At 35.1% G+C, this 21141-nt stretch overlaps 1 protein-coding gene across 1 annotated transcript in view; it reads right to left on the reverse strand.

Moving 5' to 3' along the window:
- Nucleotides 1–354: 354 nt before the first annotated feature.
- The window catches only part of LOC149785768 (syndetin-like), a 113705-nt gene continuing 92918 nt past the window's right edge, over nt 355–21141 (reverse strand). Inside the window, exons 25-27 of the mRNA XM_089979670.1 lie at nt 20001–20099; nt 10904–10994; nt 355–8134 (exon numbers count right to left, since the gene is read on the reverse strand). Of these exons, the coding sequence (XP_089835796.1) occupies nt 8021–8134; nt 10904–10994; nt 20001–20099 (304 nt within the window). The 3' untranslated portion in view covers nt 355–8020. The remainder of the gene's footprint in view (nt 8135–10903; nt 10995–20000; nt 20100–21141) is intronic.

Below are 21141 nucleotides of genomic sequence, written 5' to 3' on the forward strand. Positions count from 1 at the left end.
TGCATATATTATCTACATGTTAGTGTAATAAGACAAAATGTTACAAGTGAAATAGGTTAAACATATGGTGATGTAAAACCCGAACTGAAAGTCCCGTTTTGGAAAATCACCAAGATAGACCTTATTCCATGCACATATCAGCTGTGTTATGTAATGTTATTGCCTTTTTCTATATGGCTGTGTTATAATATGTTATTACCTTGTTCTATATGACTGTTATATGATGTTATTACCTTGTGCTATAAGACATTACTTTTTACCTAGGTGTATTGTAGAGCTCTGAACTCAGGGAGAGACTGGACATAGAATGACATGATTTCATCTTCTGTCTCTTATTAAATAATGATAAAAGAAAACCTTTTGTTTGGTTGTAATAATTTTTGCCATAACAATCTTGTTAAAGAAAATGATAAAGTCAGTGAAAATTATGCAAGACATTTGGAATTCTTTAGTAATTTACAACATGATGTGGACTGACCACACAGACCACCTGTATGATGTGCTCTCAAAGACTGTCTTACTGAAAAACATGATGCACTAAGATGTCATTTTCTGTGTAATTGATAAGAGGAGTCTATTATCATTAACCTGTGCAAATTTGTACAATTTTAAGTTTGTATTCAGCTGTAATTTTAAATCAACTGGGTACTGTTTCCCATACATTTCTATGTAATTGCTCTTAAGTATGGATAGGGTACTGTTTCCCATACATTTCTATGCAATTGCTTTTACATAGGGGTAGGATACTGTTTCCCATACATTTCTATGTAATTGCTCTTAAGTATGGATAGGGTACTGTTTCCCATACATTTCTATGCAATTGCTTTTACATAGGGGTAGGATACTGTTTCCCATACATTTCTATATAATTGCTCTTAAGTATGGATAGGGTACTGTTTCCCATACATATCTATGCAATTGCTCTTAAGTATGGATAGGGTACTGTTTCCCATACATTTCTATTCTATGCAATTGCTCTTACATAGGGATAGGGTACTGTTTCCCATACATTTCTATTCTATGCAATTGCCCTTACATAGGGACAGCGTACTGTTTTCCATACATTTCTATGTAATTGCTCTTGCATAGGGATAAGATAGTGTTTCCCATAACATTCTGTGCAATTGTCCTTACATAGGGATAGGGTATTGTTTCCCATGCATTTCTGTGTACACCTCTCCCTCTATAACTTGCTCACAATGGGATCCAAAAGCATAGACTGTACTGTACGCGTGGGCAAAAGTTATCGAGGGACCTCCATAATATGAAATTATACTATTCTCGCTGTACATCGAGAAAATCATGGGGAGGGAGAGAGAATAATGTTGAATGGCTGAATACTCATTTTAAAACTGCATTGGAAATAATTGTCAATAAAGAGCTTTTTCTAACAAAGTCATTAGTTTTTATGCAAAAATGGCCTCAATTTTCAAGATGTCCAACTTGAGAGATCGTTAACATTATTCCAACTGACTTCAACAGCCTTCAATGTGTACATGTAAACATTGTGTATTACATCACTGTTTTATGTTGTTGTTGAGTAGTCTGGTTCCCTGATCATTATACTCCCTGCTTTGCTCTCTACTCTTGTGGAAAGCAGGGAACCAGACTAGTTATTGATTAAAATTCACAATCAAACAGGATTCCTTTATTTTTTCTAACAAATGAAACATTTGGTTCATGAAACAGATGACACCATCGAAAGTCAATTGTTTTGTATTGTTCTATAAAAAAAATATTGATGCCATGATTTCATTGCAAGAATATGTAATAGTGAAACTTCTCAACCATGAGGAAATCACAGAGTACCAATTCAGGAATTACAAATTAACAAAAACTCTGAAACCAGCTTTTCATTAATAAAACGTATCTGTGAAAAAGAATTTTACATCATCAAGTATTCGTTTTGCTTGGTTGTCTTGCTATCGTTGATAACATTTGTGAATGAGTGTGCAAATTTAAGGTAGTTAAATTATATTACGTTCTCCCCAAAAATTGTAACAGTGTTTGATTGATCGCTTAAAATGAGTTGACATGACAGTAGACCAAGGCTGCTAGCTCTTACGCAGGCTTGATTTGCATGCCTTTTAACTTTTTAATTAGTCCACTCCCTTTATTTGATACAAAAGATGTAATTAACGTGATAACGCAAGGAGGTCAGTTTTTAATTCAGTGCAATAATACAACAATTACTTATGCAAATTAGGTATCAAAACACTGTCGGCACTTAATTAGGTTCTCACAGAAACACTCGAATACGTAGCTGTTACGGTAGATTGACATAATTCATGTTGAATACAAAAGTGCAGATTGTATTTATCATGATTACACTTAAACCAACTAAAAGATGTAACTAAACAAGCATTTCTGTGGATTTAAAAAAAAAGTATTTAGTTGGTATTTATTTATTAAAGTAGGCATTAGTGACAATTTCTTTGATTAAAATTCGTTACATACTGTTATTTACGGTGTACCAAGAATGTTGTTGGAAAGAAATTGTAATAAAATACATGATTTCTCATTAAAATTTGATAATTTGATAATTTCATAATGTTCATTCCAATTTCCAGTACATATCAACCGTTTTCGATGATAGAACAACCAATATATCAAGGTTTCTGTTAAAAAATTTGATTATATTCATGTTCAACAAATAGTGATCATATTTTGGGTACTTTCTAGTTAAAAAAAAGTAGGATCCATGACTAAACCTGCATTATAAGTGGGTTTGCGAGTTATCAGGGTACAAGTTATCGAGGGATTGGTGCAATTGTCCTTACATAGGGTTAGATATTAAACTCAGTAGTACAGAAAATGCACATCAACCTAAAAAATATTTGTGTCTTTTGGGCTTAGCTACATTTAAAAATATCATTTTGTAAAGCAGGCAAATACTACAGCATTTCACAAGCAATCAACATTAAACAATCTTTCTGTACAATCGTAAAATATATGCATTGCAGAGTAGTACTAAATTCTTCTTCCTACATGTCAGATTAAACTATACCTCCAGCAGATCTCAATCTTATTTTTATCAAGTAATTATATAATACAAGTTTCAATTTCTTCAATTTCTATGTGTCATAATAAAATAAATTATGTCTGATTAATATTTTGCAAACTTCATCCATTCAGAATATTCAATACAAATTAAGCAATTTGTTCATATATTAGCTACATTTCCCAGAATACCTGTGATAATGGCTGTCTTCATGTGCATCTACCAGATGCAATGTGCAATAACTCTTTTAGGATACAAAAGTCCAAGTTACATTGGAAATGATCTTTCATTAGGCTTTATGAAAACAACAAGCACCTTATAGAAAGAAAAAAACACTCCTGTTTAATGAGGTTACCTTAACCCACCTCACAGGTATTCACTTGATATGCATTTAATAAGGTACACAAAGCAATAATATTTTACATAAGGCGTTAAAATGGAGACAACAAATTTTCAATATATCATCTGTGTAACATCTTTATCGGAGACATGCCAATATATGGAATGTCTTTATCAGAGATATACCAATGTATGGAATGTCTTTTCAGAGACATACTAACAAATGAAAACATCTCATCACAGCCAGGGATCATGAATGCAGATAAAACAGTGAGTTGTCTGAAGAAAATGCAAATCTCATTTCAAAGTCGCAAATTTTTAAAACCTAATCTATTCAAGTCTTTCATTGGTTATGTTAAAAAAAAACCTACCAAGTGAAGAGATTTGCTTTATCACATAAAAAGCCAAAAGTAACTTAATACACATGGAGTTAGAAATGTGCATGTCAAACAATTAATCTGATCATGTCATAATTTGTAAAACTTTACCAAGAAATAGAAGCAATGGCAGAGGTTAATCTACATTTATGGTGAAGTTCTGCTTTAAGACAACAGAAGAAAAAGGATGAACATGACAAATAGCCTTAAAAATGTTGTAAAATTAGTTCACAAAAGAGACATACCCATGTCTACGTTGGCACTAGCAATCCCTAAAATTATCAGTGGAAACCAAATTCTTAAATGATGATTTATTTCAATAGAAACAACATATCTGGCATATGAAAATTATGGGGCTTGCAGATTTTCACCTTGAAGTCACTGATGGCAGCTAGTCAAATGTATTCTTCAGGTTCTGTCAATGACGTTAAAGATTAAATTTCTGATACTAGTTTGACAGAAAACTTTTAGAGAATAAGGTAAATTATGATTGAAAATAAGTGTTAATAAAGAGTGATAAAATTCCAATGAACAGTCCTCATCTTGTACACTAGATCATCATACATGTCAGCAGTATTTTGGACAAAATTTGGTAACCACCTAGGAAATTCAAGTGCCAACCTAGCATTTGAATGAGACAACTCAACTGTGTTGTCTGTATGAGTATTCCCTTTTCTGCATTAAATCCCTCTCAGTTTTATTGACATACATATGATTGGTGGGTATTCATAACTTCTGAGGTTCTTTTAGACACAGAACTTCCAAAGTGTCAGCATATGCCACTTATTTGGATGATACTGAATGATAATCTTCAGTTTGTTACATATATGCAGTGGACCCTGTTTATAGCAGTCAGATTCTGTGAATTTCTTGACTTGAGTGAAATATGGTTTTGGAGTACAAATGTTTCTTCAACAATGCATAACTAATCGTAACGAACAGGGATTACACAAGTTAGCTCACAAATCCTGCCTCCCATGCAAAGAAAGATATTCATGTCAGATGATAGTCAGACAAGCTGCCATTTGTAATGGGAAGGGATACAAAGTTTCTTTTATATGTTATAGTCAGGAACTTAACACAGTTCATCTATTACAGAGTCAAATACCACCATACTTAATGGTACAGACCAACCATCTCACAAATCCTGCCCTCCCATAAAAAGAAATACATTGTGTCATTTTGGCTTAATTTAGCAACATAAGAGCGAAAACGTTATTAGATCCCCAATATGAAAGTCAGATGAGAGTAGTCTCCTCTTGGTTAGAATGTGTGGCATCAGACTACATCAATCACCAGTTGCTACTTGAGCAGATGTGCATGTTCTTCATGAAACTACAGGGAAGACATGGGATATTTATAGCATGTCCATATTATGATATTATCAAAGAAAAAAATTAGTTTCGTTGTTAAATATGTTACTGGATCATAATACATTAAAAGAATAGGTAAGAGGTGGAAGGAATTAAATTCCCTTATTCAGGAGCTGACCCCTGATTTGTTCTTTTAATATATTTGAAGCAGCTTCAAGTGTCAAGTAACATGGCCTAATTTTAGCACATGGTCAATAATGGGTGTAATTTTAATGCAAAAAAGAGCAAATTCAATACAAGTAGAATAACACAAATTGATATAAAGCTGCTGAGTAACCTGGGAAGGTATTGTAGTATGTTTTGCTGTTGATATAAGTTCCACTGGGTTTAAATGAGCCTTTTGATATGACTGAGGTGAAAGCTGGAGAATATCATCTCAGACTTCCATCCCATGGCTTGAACAATGTCAGCTAGGATGCAGTTGCAATTCAATGTTACGCGCAGGGTGACTTCCCCAACCAAATGAGCCAATATACATAAAATGATGATCTGATCATGGGTTAGTTCCTTATAAGCTGAGTGGATAAGCCAATGGATCCTGGACAACAGAACCTGAGAGGGCATATCATTCCTTTCTTCTTTTAATGTTAAGAATAAGCAAGATCTCCATCTTCTGATCAAGTAAGCCTACTTCAAATACCACATCAGTTCCCTCATTGGATCCCGCAAATGCCCTTGAGAAGAAGGGTCCACAGTAGACAGCAGTTCATGACAAAAAACAAATTTCCCTTGAAAGGGAACTGTTCACTGCAACGAAACTGGGGGAAACATGATGTAAACACTCACAAGCAGAACTGATGATAGTCTGGGTTTACCAATGAGGTGTGAAACTCACTGATTCTGCCTGCTGTAGCTAGAATGACTAGAAAGAGGTCTATTATGAAAGTTTTGAGTCAGTGAGGCTCTGGACAGTGGTCCCAACATCAGAACTAATAGTTGGTTCCATTTTGGACAAAAGGCTATGGGGCCTTCAGCCAAGACAAGTTGAAACTGGCATACCCATATGGATAGAGAGGTCTTTCATAGTTTAGGGAAAGGGCATCAACTTCCTAGGCTTTCAAATATGAGATTGGCAAGATGAAGGTTGGGTGGCTGGTGCTGTAAATCATCACAATAGAGTCAACAACAGGTCTGCAGATTCGACAGAAGATCGATGGGGGAATAGGCATGGAACAGCTTATTCATCTGGGGCAGGGAATCCACTAAAGCACTAAACCTGCCTAAGAGAGGGTGGACTTTTAACACCACCTGAGAAAATCTCAATCAGAAAAAAAGAGAACTTGAGACCAGCACCTGAGAAAATCCCAATCAGAAAAGAAGAGATCTTGGGACTTGGTTCCACCTTGACTTCTGATGTAACTGATAAGTCAAGTTGTCAGAATGAATGAGAAAGCTCTCTCCAGATGTCTCCTACTATGATCGAAAGGCATTTAACACATTAATTCATCTTCATGTGAACGCTTCTTAGATCACTCATTGGCCTAGGTCAACTGCTTGGCCCTGACAGTCATCCATCTTCATTTAGATCAGTGAAATCAAATCTCATATATATATATATATATATATATATATATATATATATATATATATATATATATATATATATATATATATATATATATATATATGGTTAAGTGTCATGTAAGGCTAACAGTAAAGTGATCACACAGAATTAAGATAGATATATGCCAGAAAAATTTAAAGAAATTATTACCAGGAATAAATAATCATTTTTTTTATATAGCTTACAAAATTGGTTAAGTATTGTGAACAACTATAACAGATTATATGGCAGTTAATGACTGTGGTGCTGATCAGCATATCATTTGATAAAGTCAGACAAAGAAGTGCAAAATATTCATCTTCAATAATTTAAGAGTGAAATTAAAAATGAAAACAGTGTATGCTTCTCTGTGGTGAGAAAACTCTCTCAAAATGTGAAAAGGCAAAAAGTGGAAGGTATCAGCAAAGTCTCTTCTGACAGCATGCACGAATGGAAGCAACAGCTGACAAAATTTGGCACAAATCAATTTACAATAGGGGAGACCACTCTTGTCTGACTTACATCTTTCCAAGCAGATGACCTGTTAGCACTGTTGTTGCTACAACAATTCTAAACATGTTCACCACATTGGGTTGTTTTACTAATAAAACTGCTAAAAGGTTTCTTAGATGCCTCCAGCATATTTAACAATCTCAGCTGTATTTTCAAGGTAGTGGATATCTTGTAGCATACTCTAACTGGGTACTCCTAATATGCCATGATCTGGTAATGCATTTGATTTGGTTTGGTTTGATGCTTTAAGACACAGCAACACAAATAGAATATTTAGTGTTGAAGCAATTGGAGTAAAGTGCCTTTCCCAAGGACACACCATGGCAGCTGACCAAGGCTGGTCCAGCAGTAGGATTTGAACCCTCACCCTTTCTGGAATGGTAACTACTAAGCTGCCGCTCTACTTGTAATGTGTTTGAAGAGGAAACACTCAAACAAGTCCACATAATTATCACATGTTATCAATGTATTTTCCCAATTTATAACAAAATTCAGTTTCTAGCTCAGATATTTAAGTCATCCCAACTGGTTTCTTATAAATAATTTCAACTTCAATCCATTAGGGAGAAATGAACTGCAATAACATTTATACAAAGTCTTCTAAAACATCACTGCTACAAAAACACTCACAATATCTTCATATTTAAAGAGATTCTGTGTCCATACATCTGTCACCAAATTTCTCTCAATGTTCTCTTGTAATACTATTACGAGTCAAAACTTTTTTGTTTTGTACAACCTCTGACCACTACCTTTTCATGAATGACACAAATCAACATTCAATTCCATACTTTTCATGACAAGTTTTTATTATGGAATTAATGTCAAACTCCTAACACATTGACAGTCTATGTCTCAACAGTAAATTTTATGGCTATCTCTTGTTCTTTTCTGCTTCTTCAAGCATGCTGCAGAGCTTCTGCCGAGCCTTTTTGTTGATGTGATCCACACTGCTGACCAGTGCCAGCAATTGTCGGAATGTGTACTCCTGTTCAAATGAAATAAGAAGTTACTGGTTTAAAATTACCATATCTACACATGCATAACATGCACCTAACAGTGAATATCATAAATTCATATATGGCATCATATAATGTTGGAGAAGTTCAGGGTCTATGCTGTTCTCATAAAATCCAAAGTAAAACACGTAATGTTGAACCTGGTCTGGAGATCATAAAACTCAGAACTTGAGTCTGAGATCAAGTTTTTATTATCTACCAACCAGAAACAACCCCTGAAGTAATGTGACTGACCGAAGTAATGTGACTGATTGAAACAAAATCTCTAGCTGAAACTAAAGCTCAAGAGTTTTTAGATATCCATGCTTACTCAGCTAGTGTATAATGAGCTGGCAGATCTAGCTTTATGATGCCTTTATTAGGTGCATGGTAAAACCTGTAAAAAACTGATGTTTTAAATTAAACATTTTATTACATCCTGATCTAATTATTGTTGGATATCCATATAAAAGATTTCTGTGAGAAAACAAAAGTCCCTCAAAGAGATTAATGCTCTAATGGATAAAAAGAATTTCCAGAAATTTAAGATAAGACAATTTCTACCTTTTAATCTCTAACTGTTCAAACCATCTCTATTATTGGTCAGTGATAACAAGATTTTCAAATGATCTTCTGTGGTGGACACATTGCATATCAGATTGGCACAATTTTTCATTCAGAATAATTAATCAGAAATCCTTTGGTGAAAACACCAGTTTCATGTGACCATAAATTCTGGTGGAGTAGAGACAGTAAGATTTTCATGACGGCCAGTATGGCAGCCATTTTGGATATATGACTGGCACCTTTTCATTTGGAACCAATTAGGTTTCATAAAAAGTCTACTGGCGAAAATCCTGTGTTGATATAACCATCCATTTGGAAGGAGTAGAAACTGTACTTTGGTTGCCATATTGAGAGTCAATTTCATTGTTTTTCATTTATAACCAACTAGACACCATAAGAACTCTTCAGATGAAAACTCATATAAAATGACTTTCCAATTAAGAAGAGTAGCGATAACATTTTCACAATGGCCAACATGGTGGTTATACTAGATGTCAGGTCACCATCTAGGAGAATTAGCAATATTAAGATCTTCCAGATGGCCATTGTGGTGGCCATATTGGAGGTTAGATCAGCAGCATTTAGATTTATGACCAACTAGACATCTTAAAAAGTCCTCTAGTGAAAATCTCATGCAGATATATATATATATATATATATATATATATATATATATATATATATATATATATATATATGAACATTCATTCTGGACAAGTCATGACACCATGTTCATTTAGGACCAAGTAGACATCATAAGAATTTTTTCATTGAAAACCCCCATGTTGATACAAATATTCAGTCAGGAGTACTGATAAAAGGATTCTTAAGATGACCAATGTGGTAGCCTTTTTATACATCAGATTGGCAGCATTCAAATTTAGGACCAACTAGACACTGTAAGAAGTCTTCTGTTGAAAACTCCATGTCAATATGACTTTCCATTTAAATGGAGTAGCAATAACAAGATTATCAAGATGGTGGTCATGGCAGCCATAATAGCTGTCAGACTGGCACAATTTTCTTTTAGGAACAACCAGACATCATAAAAAGTCTTTCAGTAAAAACATAAGTAGATATGACCATCCATTCAGGAGAAGTGTGATGTGATGTGATTTGGATTCTTAACGTAGCTTTCACAATTTTTCAGTCATATCGCTATGATGTCTGCAATGTGGCAGTTTATAGTGATGTCTAGCACTGGAGCATCATGCTGTAGACGTGTAGTATGATGTTCCACCCAGTCACATTATGCTGACACCAGGCTGACCAGTCCTAACACTAACTTCTTAATGCTGAATGCCAAGCGAGGCAGCTGTTAGTGCCATTTTTATAAGTCTTTGGTATGACTCGGTCAGGGATAGAACCCACAACCTCCCGCATCCGAGGCGAATGCTCTAACCACTAGGTCACCGGAGCGGTTTCAGGAGAAGTAGCAATTTGATTTTCGAGATGTAGGATGTCCAAGTGGCACCAATCCTTAGAGTGAATCTTGCTTACAATCATACTGAACAACCAATCAAATGCAAGTTAATATTATTCATATCTTGCTCATAATTATACTCAACAACCAATCAAATGCAAGTTAATATTATTCATATCTTGCTCATAATCATACTCAACAACCAATCAAATGCAAGTTAATATTATTCATATCTTGCTCACAATAATACTCAATAGAAATCTTGGTGATAATCTTATTTTCCTAACCTGATCAAAATCGTATATAAAATTTGGATTAAAAAAAGTATGTTCTTCATGGTGGTAACAACCTTAGCAAATCAGATGCAAGATCACCTCATTAATGTGCATGGATCTTATTCATATGGCTGGCTTCCAGGGTTTTATGAAGTTCAGCCAAAATCATTTAAGATTGCTTTTGATTCATATATGTAGATCTTGCCCCTTAGCAAATTTATGTGAGATCTTAATGATAATAATCAAAATTTGATAAAAACTGGTTCAGAAACATGGACCCAGAGTATAAAAGACAAATGCTGGTAAACATACGGACAAAAGATAACAAATGATCGACACAGGCCCATACTTTACGCTCAGTGGACATTACAGGCAGGTGAGCTAAAAATCAGATTAAAACCTGAAATTCTCATTTCCAAAATTCAACTTTAGTATTAAAAATATTTTCCGTTCCCATTTTTTAAAGCAATCTGATCTGCAGAATATGTACATACCCTGTGTTCCTGTAGCCAGCTTTCCAGTTGGTTTTCAGGTAGATAGTATGCCTTGATGTATGTTTCAACATACTCCCTGTCTGGAATTGGCCTGGTGTAAGGGAGAAAAAAATGGCAAGTTTATTATGTAATATCACAATACAGGGATTATCTGCATAATATTTACACCAGTACATATATACTGAGATTTTTAAGTTGGGCAAAGACTTAGATATGCAGTAGATAAAGCTGAATGATATAAATGAGATAGTACATATACTGACAAATCACTGTCTATATACTTCCTGATGTTCAATACAAAATGATGTTATACTTCAGACTTCACAATGTCAGATACCAGTCATGGGTTTTTCAAGCATAGCAATGTGTGTTTAAGGACATGCAGCTATGGTCAGCAAGTTGCAAAATTTTCCTATAAACAAGAGTCTGTTAAAGGCAATGATGCTCTACTATCTGAACAGAAATTCCAGGAATTTGAGATAAGACCATATCTTCTTTTAACTACATAGTGTTCTCTGATATTCTTGAGTAATAAGATTTTCAAATCAGCCACTGTGGCAGCCACATTGAATATAAGATTGGATCCATTTTCATTTAGGACAAACTAGACACCATTAGAAGCCTTGGTGAAAACTCAAGGTTGATATGGCCATCAAGAGATAATAGCAACCAGATTTAGTCATATATGACTTCAGATCAGACCATTTTCATTCAGGATCAACCATATATTATAATTAGTCTTCAAGTAAAAACCCCATGTTAACTTGACTTTCCATTGAAGAGGAGTTTCAAAAACAAGATTTTTAAGATGGCTGTCATGGTGGCCATACTGAATGTCAGATCGGCACCATTTTCATTTAGTACCAACTAAAACATCGTAAGAAGTCTTTTGGTGAAAAACCAATGTTGACTTTTCATCTGGGAGAAATAGTGTTAAAATTTTCAAGATGGCCACTGTATCAACCATACTAGATATTCAATTGGCACAATTTTTTAAAGACCAATTAGACACCATAAGAAGTTCTCCAGTGAAAACCCCATGCTGATATGATTTCTATTCAAGAATAGTAACAATAAAAAAATTGCAGGATGGCTGCTGTAGTGGACCAGCACCATCTCCATCTAGGACCAATTAGACATCAAAAGAAGTCTTGTAGTAGACAAATGCTTTTACATTTCTATGCCACTATTCCCACTCATATATTTATACAATACTGTGAATTAAGAAAATGTGGACTTAACTTTCATTATTTATTTGTAAGATGTAAGGAATTAACATATTATGAGCTACTGTGAATCGGATTATTCTCAACTATTTTTATACCAGCACGCGACCTATTATTAAATTCATGTATTTATCAAATAAATGTATATAAAATGTCAAGTATTATGGATTTTAATGGATTCAATTAAGACAAATTGCAAGATGTCAATTTATTTGTGACATTTTGCACTCAATAATATAACTGTATTTTAGATTGGTTCTGTCAATTTTTAGGTAACTATCTATCTTGTTGGTTTTGTTTATTTTCCAAATTGCAACTTTGACTCACCAATGGCAAGTTACCCCTTCAGAAAGATCTGACTTACAAAATAAACCTCAACTTACTGAAGGGTCAATGAGAAATTAGCCTTTTGAAGCCCTAAAAAGGGAGGTGGGGTCGACTTATCTTGATTTGACTTATAAGCAAGTATAGACAGTACCTTACCATATGAATTAAATATTGGTTCTGGACACATTAAATTAAATGTGGCTGCATGTGAGGGGTACATTTTACTGTTTGACCTAAAATGCTTGCTGCACTTGTACACAAACTTGCCAATGCAGAGAAAACTGGCCATGTAGATCAGGTGGCCACTGGTGAGTGGGGGCTGTAAAAGAGGGGGATCAATGTACAGGAATGAAGTTTCTTTTACACCATTCCAATCATACCGTGCATGTGACTGCAAGAAAAATTTCCACTTTTTATACATTTTTCAGCCTATAGAATGTATTATGGGCATATGTTCATTTGTGGAAAGGTTTAAATAGTTTCAAGTTGGAAAGGATCACAAAATTTATTCCTAAAAGGCCCCAACATGCTTTTTACACCACTCCCTCGACAACTCGCACCCAGATAACTCGCGATCCCGCTTATAACACGGTGTCCGGTGTGGCTCCCAATTTTTTCAAAGAAAATATATTTTAAATATCTTTAAAATATGCTGAACGTGAAAAAATTACAATAAGAATTGGTAAATTAAACCTTGATACATCGCTCGTTTTATCATCAAAAATGGTGATTAATGCCCATTAAGATAGAATCCATATTGTGAAATTTGCAAGTTCTAAATAAGATATCATATATTATGTAAGTTTTTTTATGATAAATAGTTGTCAATACACTGTAAATAAACAGTCTGGTGAAATATTGATCAATGAAAACTTCTAGTAAATGCTAACAGGTGGCAACAGAGAATGAAATAAACACCAATTAAATGTCTTCCTATGTGAAAGTCACGTTCTAATCCTTTAATTCCATTTCAATGTAAACATTATAATCACAACATATTCTGTTCTATGAAAACATGAAAAGAGTCAATTGACCATCACATCGAAACCTGTGAGTACTTATGTGAGAACCTAATTACATGCCGGCTTTATTTTGATCAACAACTTGGGGAAGTGCTTGTTGCATTAAAAAATCAAATTAAAGAGACCTGTGTTGTTTTATCACTTTGAATATGTCTTTTGTATCAAATCAAGCAAGGGAGGTACAAAGAAAAAATTCAATGGCATGCAAATCTGAGCATAAGTTCCTGTGGTCACTACCGTTATCAAAATTCATTTTATTTTACCAAACGAAAATGGTTTCACATTTTTACGTACTTAGCATCATTAAAGTATATATTACCAATCAGTAATGTGTCTTAATCATTTGTAAATGTGACCATGGAGAGTAAAGGAATCAAGCGAAAAGCATACTCAGTGACTGAAAAGCTGTGCATCATAGATAGGGTTCATAATGGTGCAGCGAGAGCCAAAGTTTGCAATGAACTAAAATTGCTGAGTCGACACTTCGAGATTGGCTTAATGGTGAGCAGAAACTTCGGGATTACTTATATGTTGATTCAGATGATGGGATCAAATGAAGATGAGCACGGACTGCACAAGATACCAAATTAGATGATGCTGTGTACACAGGGTTCACACAGCAACGTGAACAAGTTGTTCCCATCACTGGAACAATTATCAAGGCCCAAGCAGAGAAAATGGCAAAAATTATGGACAATGAATCTCATTTTAGGGCAAGCCAAAGATGGCTTTGAAGATTCTAGCGCCGACATGGAATTAAACAAAATAAGTTGTCGGGAAAGATACGCTCAGTGAATCAGGAAGCCTCATGTAATTATCCAAACCAGCTCAGAGAGATAATCATCTGTGAACAATACACAGAAGACCAAATCTTTTAATATTGCCATATGGTGGCTGAAGAACCAAAATGTTGACTACGTAAAGATCATACAGTTGAGAAATCTGCGGGATTTTGCTCGGCGGCAGAGAAATCAAGGAGTAAATCCCCAAAAATCACTGATTTTTTTCAAAATGTGAAATTATATTTGTCAAGCGTGTCACAAACGTCAAGTATTATCATGTTCAAATTGACATCATTTTAAATTTGTTGACCCATTAAATTTATGTTGGTAATGATTAACCCTTGTGATTTTTTTTCATTTTACTTCTACCACAATTAAATCTATCATTCGTTCATTCGTTAGATCAACAATGTTTCTTGAAAAGAGTGTCGATCTTTTGTATTAAAAAAAACGTCTAAGTTGGATCAAACAATAAAACTAGAATGTATCCAATTCAACACACAAATTAGTGACGTAGTATACAATGTGTGAAGTGGTACACGCATGTTAAGCAAACGGAAACCATGTGGAATAAAGTTTTTGATGATCTCCTCAATATACTGTAATTTATCCTAAAATTAATGTTGCTCTATGAGGAAAAAATAAACAAAGTACACCGTTATGAAGAGATATTTATTCACAGTTAATCTCAGCATGATTATAAACTGAGTATTCAACACTATAACCTGCCAACCCACCCAACCCCTTTTGCTGCTAAGTTGATCCCTTTATTGGTTTTGGCTTTTTATATAGGTCCCTCGATAACTCGCGCCTCATTTATAGTGCGGTCGATGTTTTTGGACCCCGATGTGCACGAGTTATCAAGGGAATGGTGTATTTTGGTAATAATTATTATCAGAAAGGGGGGATGTTCTTCTTGTAAGACTTCACTAAATGATATGAGAAATGCAATAGATCTGCTTCTGTACACCATTTTGTCCAAACCCCATCTCTTTATTTGGATTTTTTAAAAAACTGTTATCCCACATTCAAATACTGAATCTGCATCAGCATCAATGAAACTGTGGAGCATTTAGTGGATTTGTTTGTTCAATTTGGGCCCGGGCCCCAAGTGGCCAAGTGGTCTAAAGCGCTCTCCGTTACGGACCATTGCCATCTCACCTCTGTCTGCGTGGGTTCGAGTCTCGGATTCAGCCATGTGGGTATGTGAGAAAGCTTGCCAGTAGCTTCTCATGGGTCAGTGGTTCTTTCTGGGGTTTTCCTGGGTTCTTCCTCCACCATTAATACTGGCCGTCATGTATAGTCTATCGTGTGCTGAAAAATGGCGTTAAACCCTACAACAACAATAAAAATCAATTTGGACCACCTTACTGTGAACAGTGGGACTGAAGAAAACCCATACCAAAGAAGCAACAGTGAATTAATATATTTTGCTGTAGCATTTCTCAGAATTATGGTTTGTACCAATGCTTCCATCACTTTTAAAGCAAACTCATCAATATGTCATTATGCAGGGTTTTTTGGGAAAATTCAAATTGTAGAGTTTGAAGTCTTGCATTTCTTCTTTAAATACACTACCTAATCACATTACCTTAGGAGAACAGCTACTACTGTGCAAATCCAGCCCTCCCAGATAACACTTTTAACTAAAATGATCTAAAAGTTATCTGCCCACCTAGATGGTGGCTGTGGCAGAGTGATCTCCCTTGATATAGGGATTGGTGGCAAAACCCATACTTCTACTGGTGCCAAGAAGCATGCTCTCATCATGAGAAACCTAGCAAAAACCAGAACCAACTTTGATACAAGTTGAAAGAGTTCGCTCTTTCAAGGAAATTATTTTCCAATTACATATCCGACTTTTCTTTCTTTTTGTCAACAAAGTTCTGCCATTCCAATTTTACCATACTTTGTTGTCTTTATTCACTTAATTGTACTTAGCTACTTGCAAAGGTAGTCTATGCAACTTCACAATAAGTTTGGGCTGAAATATTTAATTTACATTCATTGAAGTCCAGGTGAGTTTTCTCTACTAATACATTTAGCATCTGGATGCCAAGCTTCATTGTATTTACCTGTACAGGTCGTCCCTGAACGTATCACAGGTAGTATGGTGAATTATTTTGGTTTTTACCTGGATGCTTCTATAACTTTATTAAATTCATCTACTATTTTCCAGGTAACACTATATAGCAATACATTTGTTGGGTCTAATAAACCCCAGTCTGATTTTATTATGGAGAATTATAAACCATTCATTTCCAAGGGTTCTATATCACTCTTGGGTGATTCGACCAATCCCATTCCTATTAAAATTTTAAGAGACACAGGAGCTTCTCAGAGTATTTTATTATCAGTTTTTGGACATACTATGCATGAAACATTGAAGTTGTTAAAAGAGAAACTTCTTTTAAATGAAGATACCGAAATCATTCTTCTTGATTATGTTTCCAATTTTAAGTATAAGTTGTCAAATGCTTGTGAGGTTGCAAGAACCAATCTGCACTCTACTCATTCAAAAATTAAATTATTGTATGACAAAAATACAAAGGAAAGGAGTTTTCAACCTGCTGATAAGAGTTCTTGCTCTCTTGCCTGTACCACAAAATCCTCTTCAGGCTAAGTATTATGGTCCTTACACAGTTGAAAAGAAAGTAAATGATTTAAATTATATCATAAATACTCCTGAGAGTCTAAAGCAAAAACAACTTTGCCACAAAAATATGTTAAAGGAGTATGTTGAGAGAGATAGCCAGGTTAATCATGCAGTTAATTTAGTTGTACCTGTCCCACTTGGTGAGGATTTAGGTGAAGGAATGCAATTGGACACTACTGATTTTGGAGTAACAAATCTTTGGAATTCAGAAATTATGAATAATCTGGACCAGAAACTTTCACATTTGCAACAAGAAAGGAATGAACTTAAACAGTTATTACTTAAATATGAGCACTTATTTCCAGATATTTCTACAAGAACAAACAAAATTTACCATGATGCTGAAATTGTAAATTCCAAACCTGTGAAACAACACCTGTACAGGATGAGCCCTCTCAAACAGGACTACTTGAAGAAAAACAAAATCAGTATTTGCTGAAAAATAATTTCACAGAGCCAAGTAAAATTGACTGGAGTTCACCATGCACACTTGTTCTGAAACCGGATAATACTTACTTTCCGCATGTGCACTGATAATAGAAAGGTGAACAGCGTGACTAAAACAGATTCATTTCCATTACCAAGAATTGATGACTGCACTGAAAAAATTGGAAATGCAAAGTATGTCACCAAATTTGACCTTCTGAAAGGATTTTGGCAAATTCCACTGACGGAATGGGCAAAGGAAATTTCAGCATTCGTGACTCCAGAAGGACTTTGTCAATATAAAGTGATGATGTTTGGGATGAAGGGTTCGCCAAGTACTTTTCAACGTTTAATGAACATGATTACCTCTGGTCTAGATAAATGTGATGCTTACATCGATGATGTCATCATCTACAACGACACCTTGAAAGAACATTTAGTGACAATTCGGAAATTCTTTGAAAGACTCACTGATGCAAGTTTGACAATCAATTTATCCAAAAGTAAGTTTTGCCATGCTTGTGCAACATTTCAATGAAATTTCTTGGGACATGGACAAGTTAAAACTATAGATGCTAATGTCAATGCTATCTGTGAATTTCCTGTGGCTATCAGCAAAAATCAACTGATGATTCAACAAGAGACTGTTGACACATCTGCACTTTGTAGGTTATTACAGATGTCATCACCTTCCATCTTGAATTTCATTGGAGTTGAACTGAGATTCTCTCGGAACTTTTCATTGACAGGACTTATAATTCGCAATACCATAAGTTCTTTTGTCTTATTTTTGACTGTGTATTCTAGGGAAATAAATTATTTGTTAAATTTTACAAAGATTGTTGTCTTCACTCTTTTCTGTTACTTATTTTAAGAGCACAGACTCATAACACAATATAACAGTACAGATCCTTTCATCCTGGATTAAATGGGTTATTTGCTCTGCATATCAATAAATAACACACAGCTCTGTTACGCATTTTGGCTCATAAGTTAGAGCAATTGCCACAAGCCTTTGACTATAACTGTTCTCCTACTGATATTCTCCATGTCCGGGAATGGAGATCAGAGTCCTCAATCTTCAGTTTTTACTTCAGAGATCGGGGGCCCCGAGTGGCCGAGTGGTCTAAAGCGCTCACTGTTCCGGATCACTGCCATCTCACCTCTGTCTGCGTGGGTTCGAGTCCAAGGCTCGGCTAGCATGGGTACGTGGGAAAGCCTGCCAGTAGCTTCTCGTGGGTTGGTGGTTCTTCCCTGGGTTTTCCAGGGTTCTTCCTCCACCAGTTATACTGGCCGCCATGTATAGCCTATCTTGTGCTGAAAAATGGCATTAAACCCTAGAACAACAACAACAACAATCTCAGAGATCTTTCATCCCAAAGGGCTCAACTCAATCTGGTGGGACCTATAGCCATGGCAAAACAGGTCACCTTTCCAGATGATTTGACAGCTTCATGACTTCAGCTGGATTTGTGAAAGGGAAAATTTTCACTTTTGGAAGCTGCTCCTCAACTGATGGAGTCTTCTCCAGTCAGGTTACCCAGAAGCTGTCTCACATGCCCTAGGAGACCAGAGGTGGCTTCTCCAGGGTAATGGGATGTATCTCCCTCCTCCTCTTACCTATTCTTGAAAAATGTTTTATGATTGAGAAAGTATTTAAAGAAGAAACTAATTTTTTCTAGTAAAATGTTTCTTCACGAATACTTACACAATCATGATTCATATATACCCTCCTAGCCTCCCTACAGTTACATCGAAATAGACAGTGTGCCTTACACTCCAGTAGTAACTGAGATATTCAAGGATTTTGTCACCAATCACTATATCATGGGGAGATCACTCTGCCCGACCACCAAAAACAGATGGGCAGATAACTTTTAGCTCTTTATAGCTAAAAGTGTTATCTGGGAGGGCTGGATTTGTGACATAGTAGTAGTTCTCCTAAAGTATTATGAATGGATAAGTATTCACGAAGAAACATATTTTACTAAAAAAAAAATAGTTTTTTATGCATCCCTCCAGAAGTCCAAAATCTGGAAAGGGAAGATTATAAGGGTAATTTCAGAATTATATTAATATTTATTTATTGCAATATTTAAAAAAAAACAAAAGCATTTATTTTATATGAACATACTCTATTCAAAAGCAAGCATAGATGAAAAGTTTTTTTTTATTCTTGTGTCAATCTATTACTTTCTTAAATTATATTATCTTACAACTGATCGCAAAGGCCCCACTGTATCTTGAAATTAAAAAGGGTTCAGTGACACTAATTTTTTGTATGCTTTACATTATACAACTCGTGTGTAAATTCTAAGAAATACTGCAGATCTGAAGGTTTGAACAGTGTGATTTGCTGTTAAAGAAAAAACATTCTCAATACAGAAACCTATTCTGTGATGAAAGATCATGTCGGCCATAATATCAGTCACCACCACTGCCATTGAAATCATTATCAATGATGTTATCAAATGTTTTATCACCATTATAATCATAGTCATCATTTGTCATCATTTTTCCATGTCACCGTCATCATCATCATTGACACAGCTACCACCACTATTATTTTCATTGCCAGGATCACCATTTATATTATCACCATCAATATCATCATACTGTCATCATCATCAATAACATCATCCTCCTCTTAAAAATTACCTGATATCCACCAGTTTCTCCATACTTCTCAAGTACTGCTGAAAGTCTAACTGCATTAGAGCCCGACCTTCATTGGTACACTTTTTAGCATTGGCATATCTAAAAAGAAAATGTTGAAGAGAAAACTAGGTATGTAAACTAATCAGCACTAACATGAAAAAATATTGTTACATATATCTATATCACATATATTATTTTCTAATATAGTTTTTATTTGAGTCATTTGGGTTAATGACAATAGTATTACGATTGATATACTAATACTATATATATTGCGTTTGTTGTGGGGTTTAATGCCATTTTTAAGCACACAATAGGCTATGCATGGCAGCCAGTATTAATGGTAGAGGAAGAACCACCGGGCAAACCCCAGGAAGAACCACCAACCCATGAGAAGCTACTGGCAAGCTTTCTCACATACCCACATTGGCTGAATCCTAGACTCGAACCCACACAGACAGGTGAGATGGCAGTGATCCATAACGGAGAGTGCTTTAGACCACTCTGCCACCCGGGGCCTCTATATATATTTGCACTGTAAAGGTGAGGTCATGTTGTGTGTGTAGAGTACATGCACAATACACTGTACTATTTTCTTTGATAAATCAAGCATGAATAGCCAAGTTCACTTCAACATCATATTTTTAGTCTAAATAGGCCAAGAGTGCTGAATGCAGGTCAGGTCAACATCACATGATCTAAGGAGTACAATTGTAATGTATATATGTCATGACTGCCCTAGCTGCTGGCTGGATAAATTATTTCAAAAAAGTCTCCTGTTGACTGTTAAGGTATTTCAAAATAAGAAATAATTTAAATGAGATTAAACTTTGTTTATTTGATGGCCATTAGATGACTATATAAAGGAATTAAAGCACTGCATTCTTATTCCAGTCTTGTAAGAGCCATGAGAGGAAACTAGATTTATTTATTTGTTGTCCACTGAAATTGCAAAGCTAAAACCATTTATTCTAAACAGACACTACCTTACTGGATTATCACAAAACATTCAAGGACTTGGATATTTATTTATTTTGTTTGATTAACGTAAAACATTCAAAGACATTTGTGACATTCAACTGTCATTGGATTTACCTTGAAGTAAAAAGTTTTGGATATTGGAACAGTGTTTCTTCTGTGG

This window comes from Sinohyriopsis cumingii, chromosome 13, assembly GCF_028554795.1.
Source record: "Sinohyriopsis cumingii isolate HCF-2022 chromosome 13, ASM2855479v2, whole genome shotgun sequence".
Classification (NCBI taxonomy): domain Eukaryota; kingdom Metazoa; phylum Mollusca; class Bivalvia; order Unionida; family Unionidae; genus Sinohyriopsis; species Sinohyriopsis cumingii.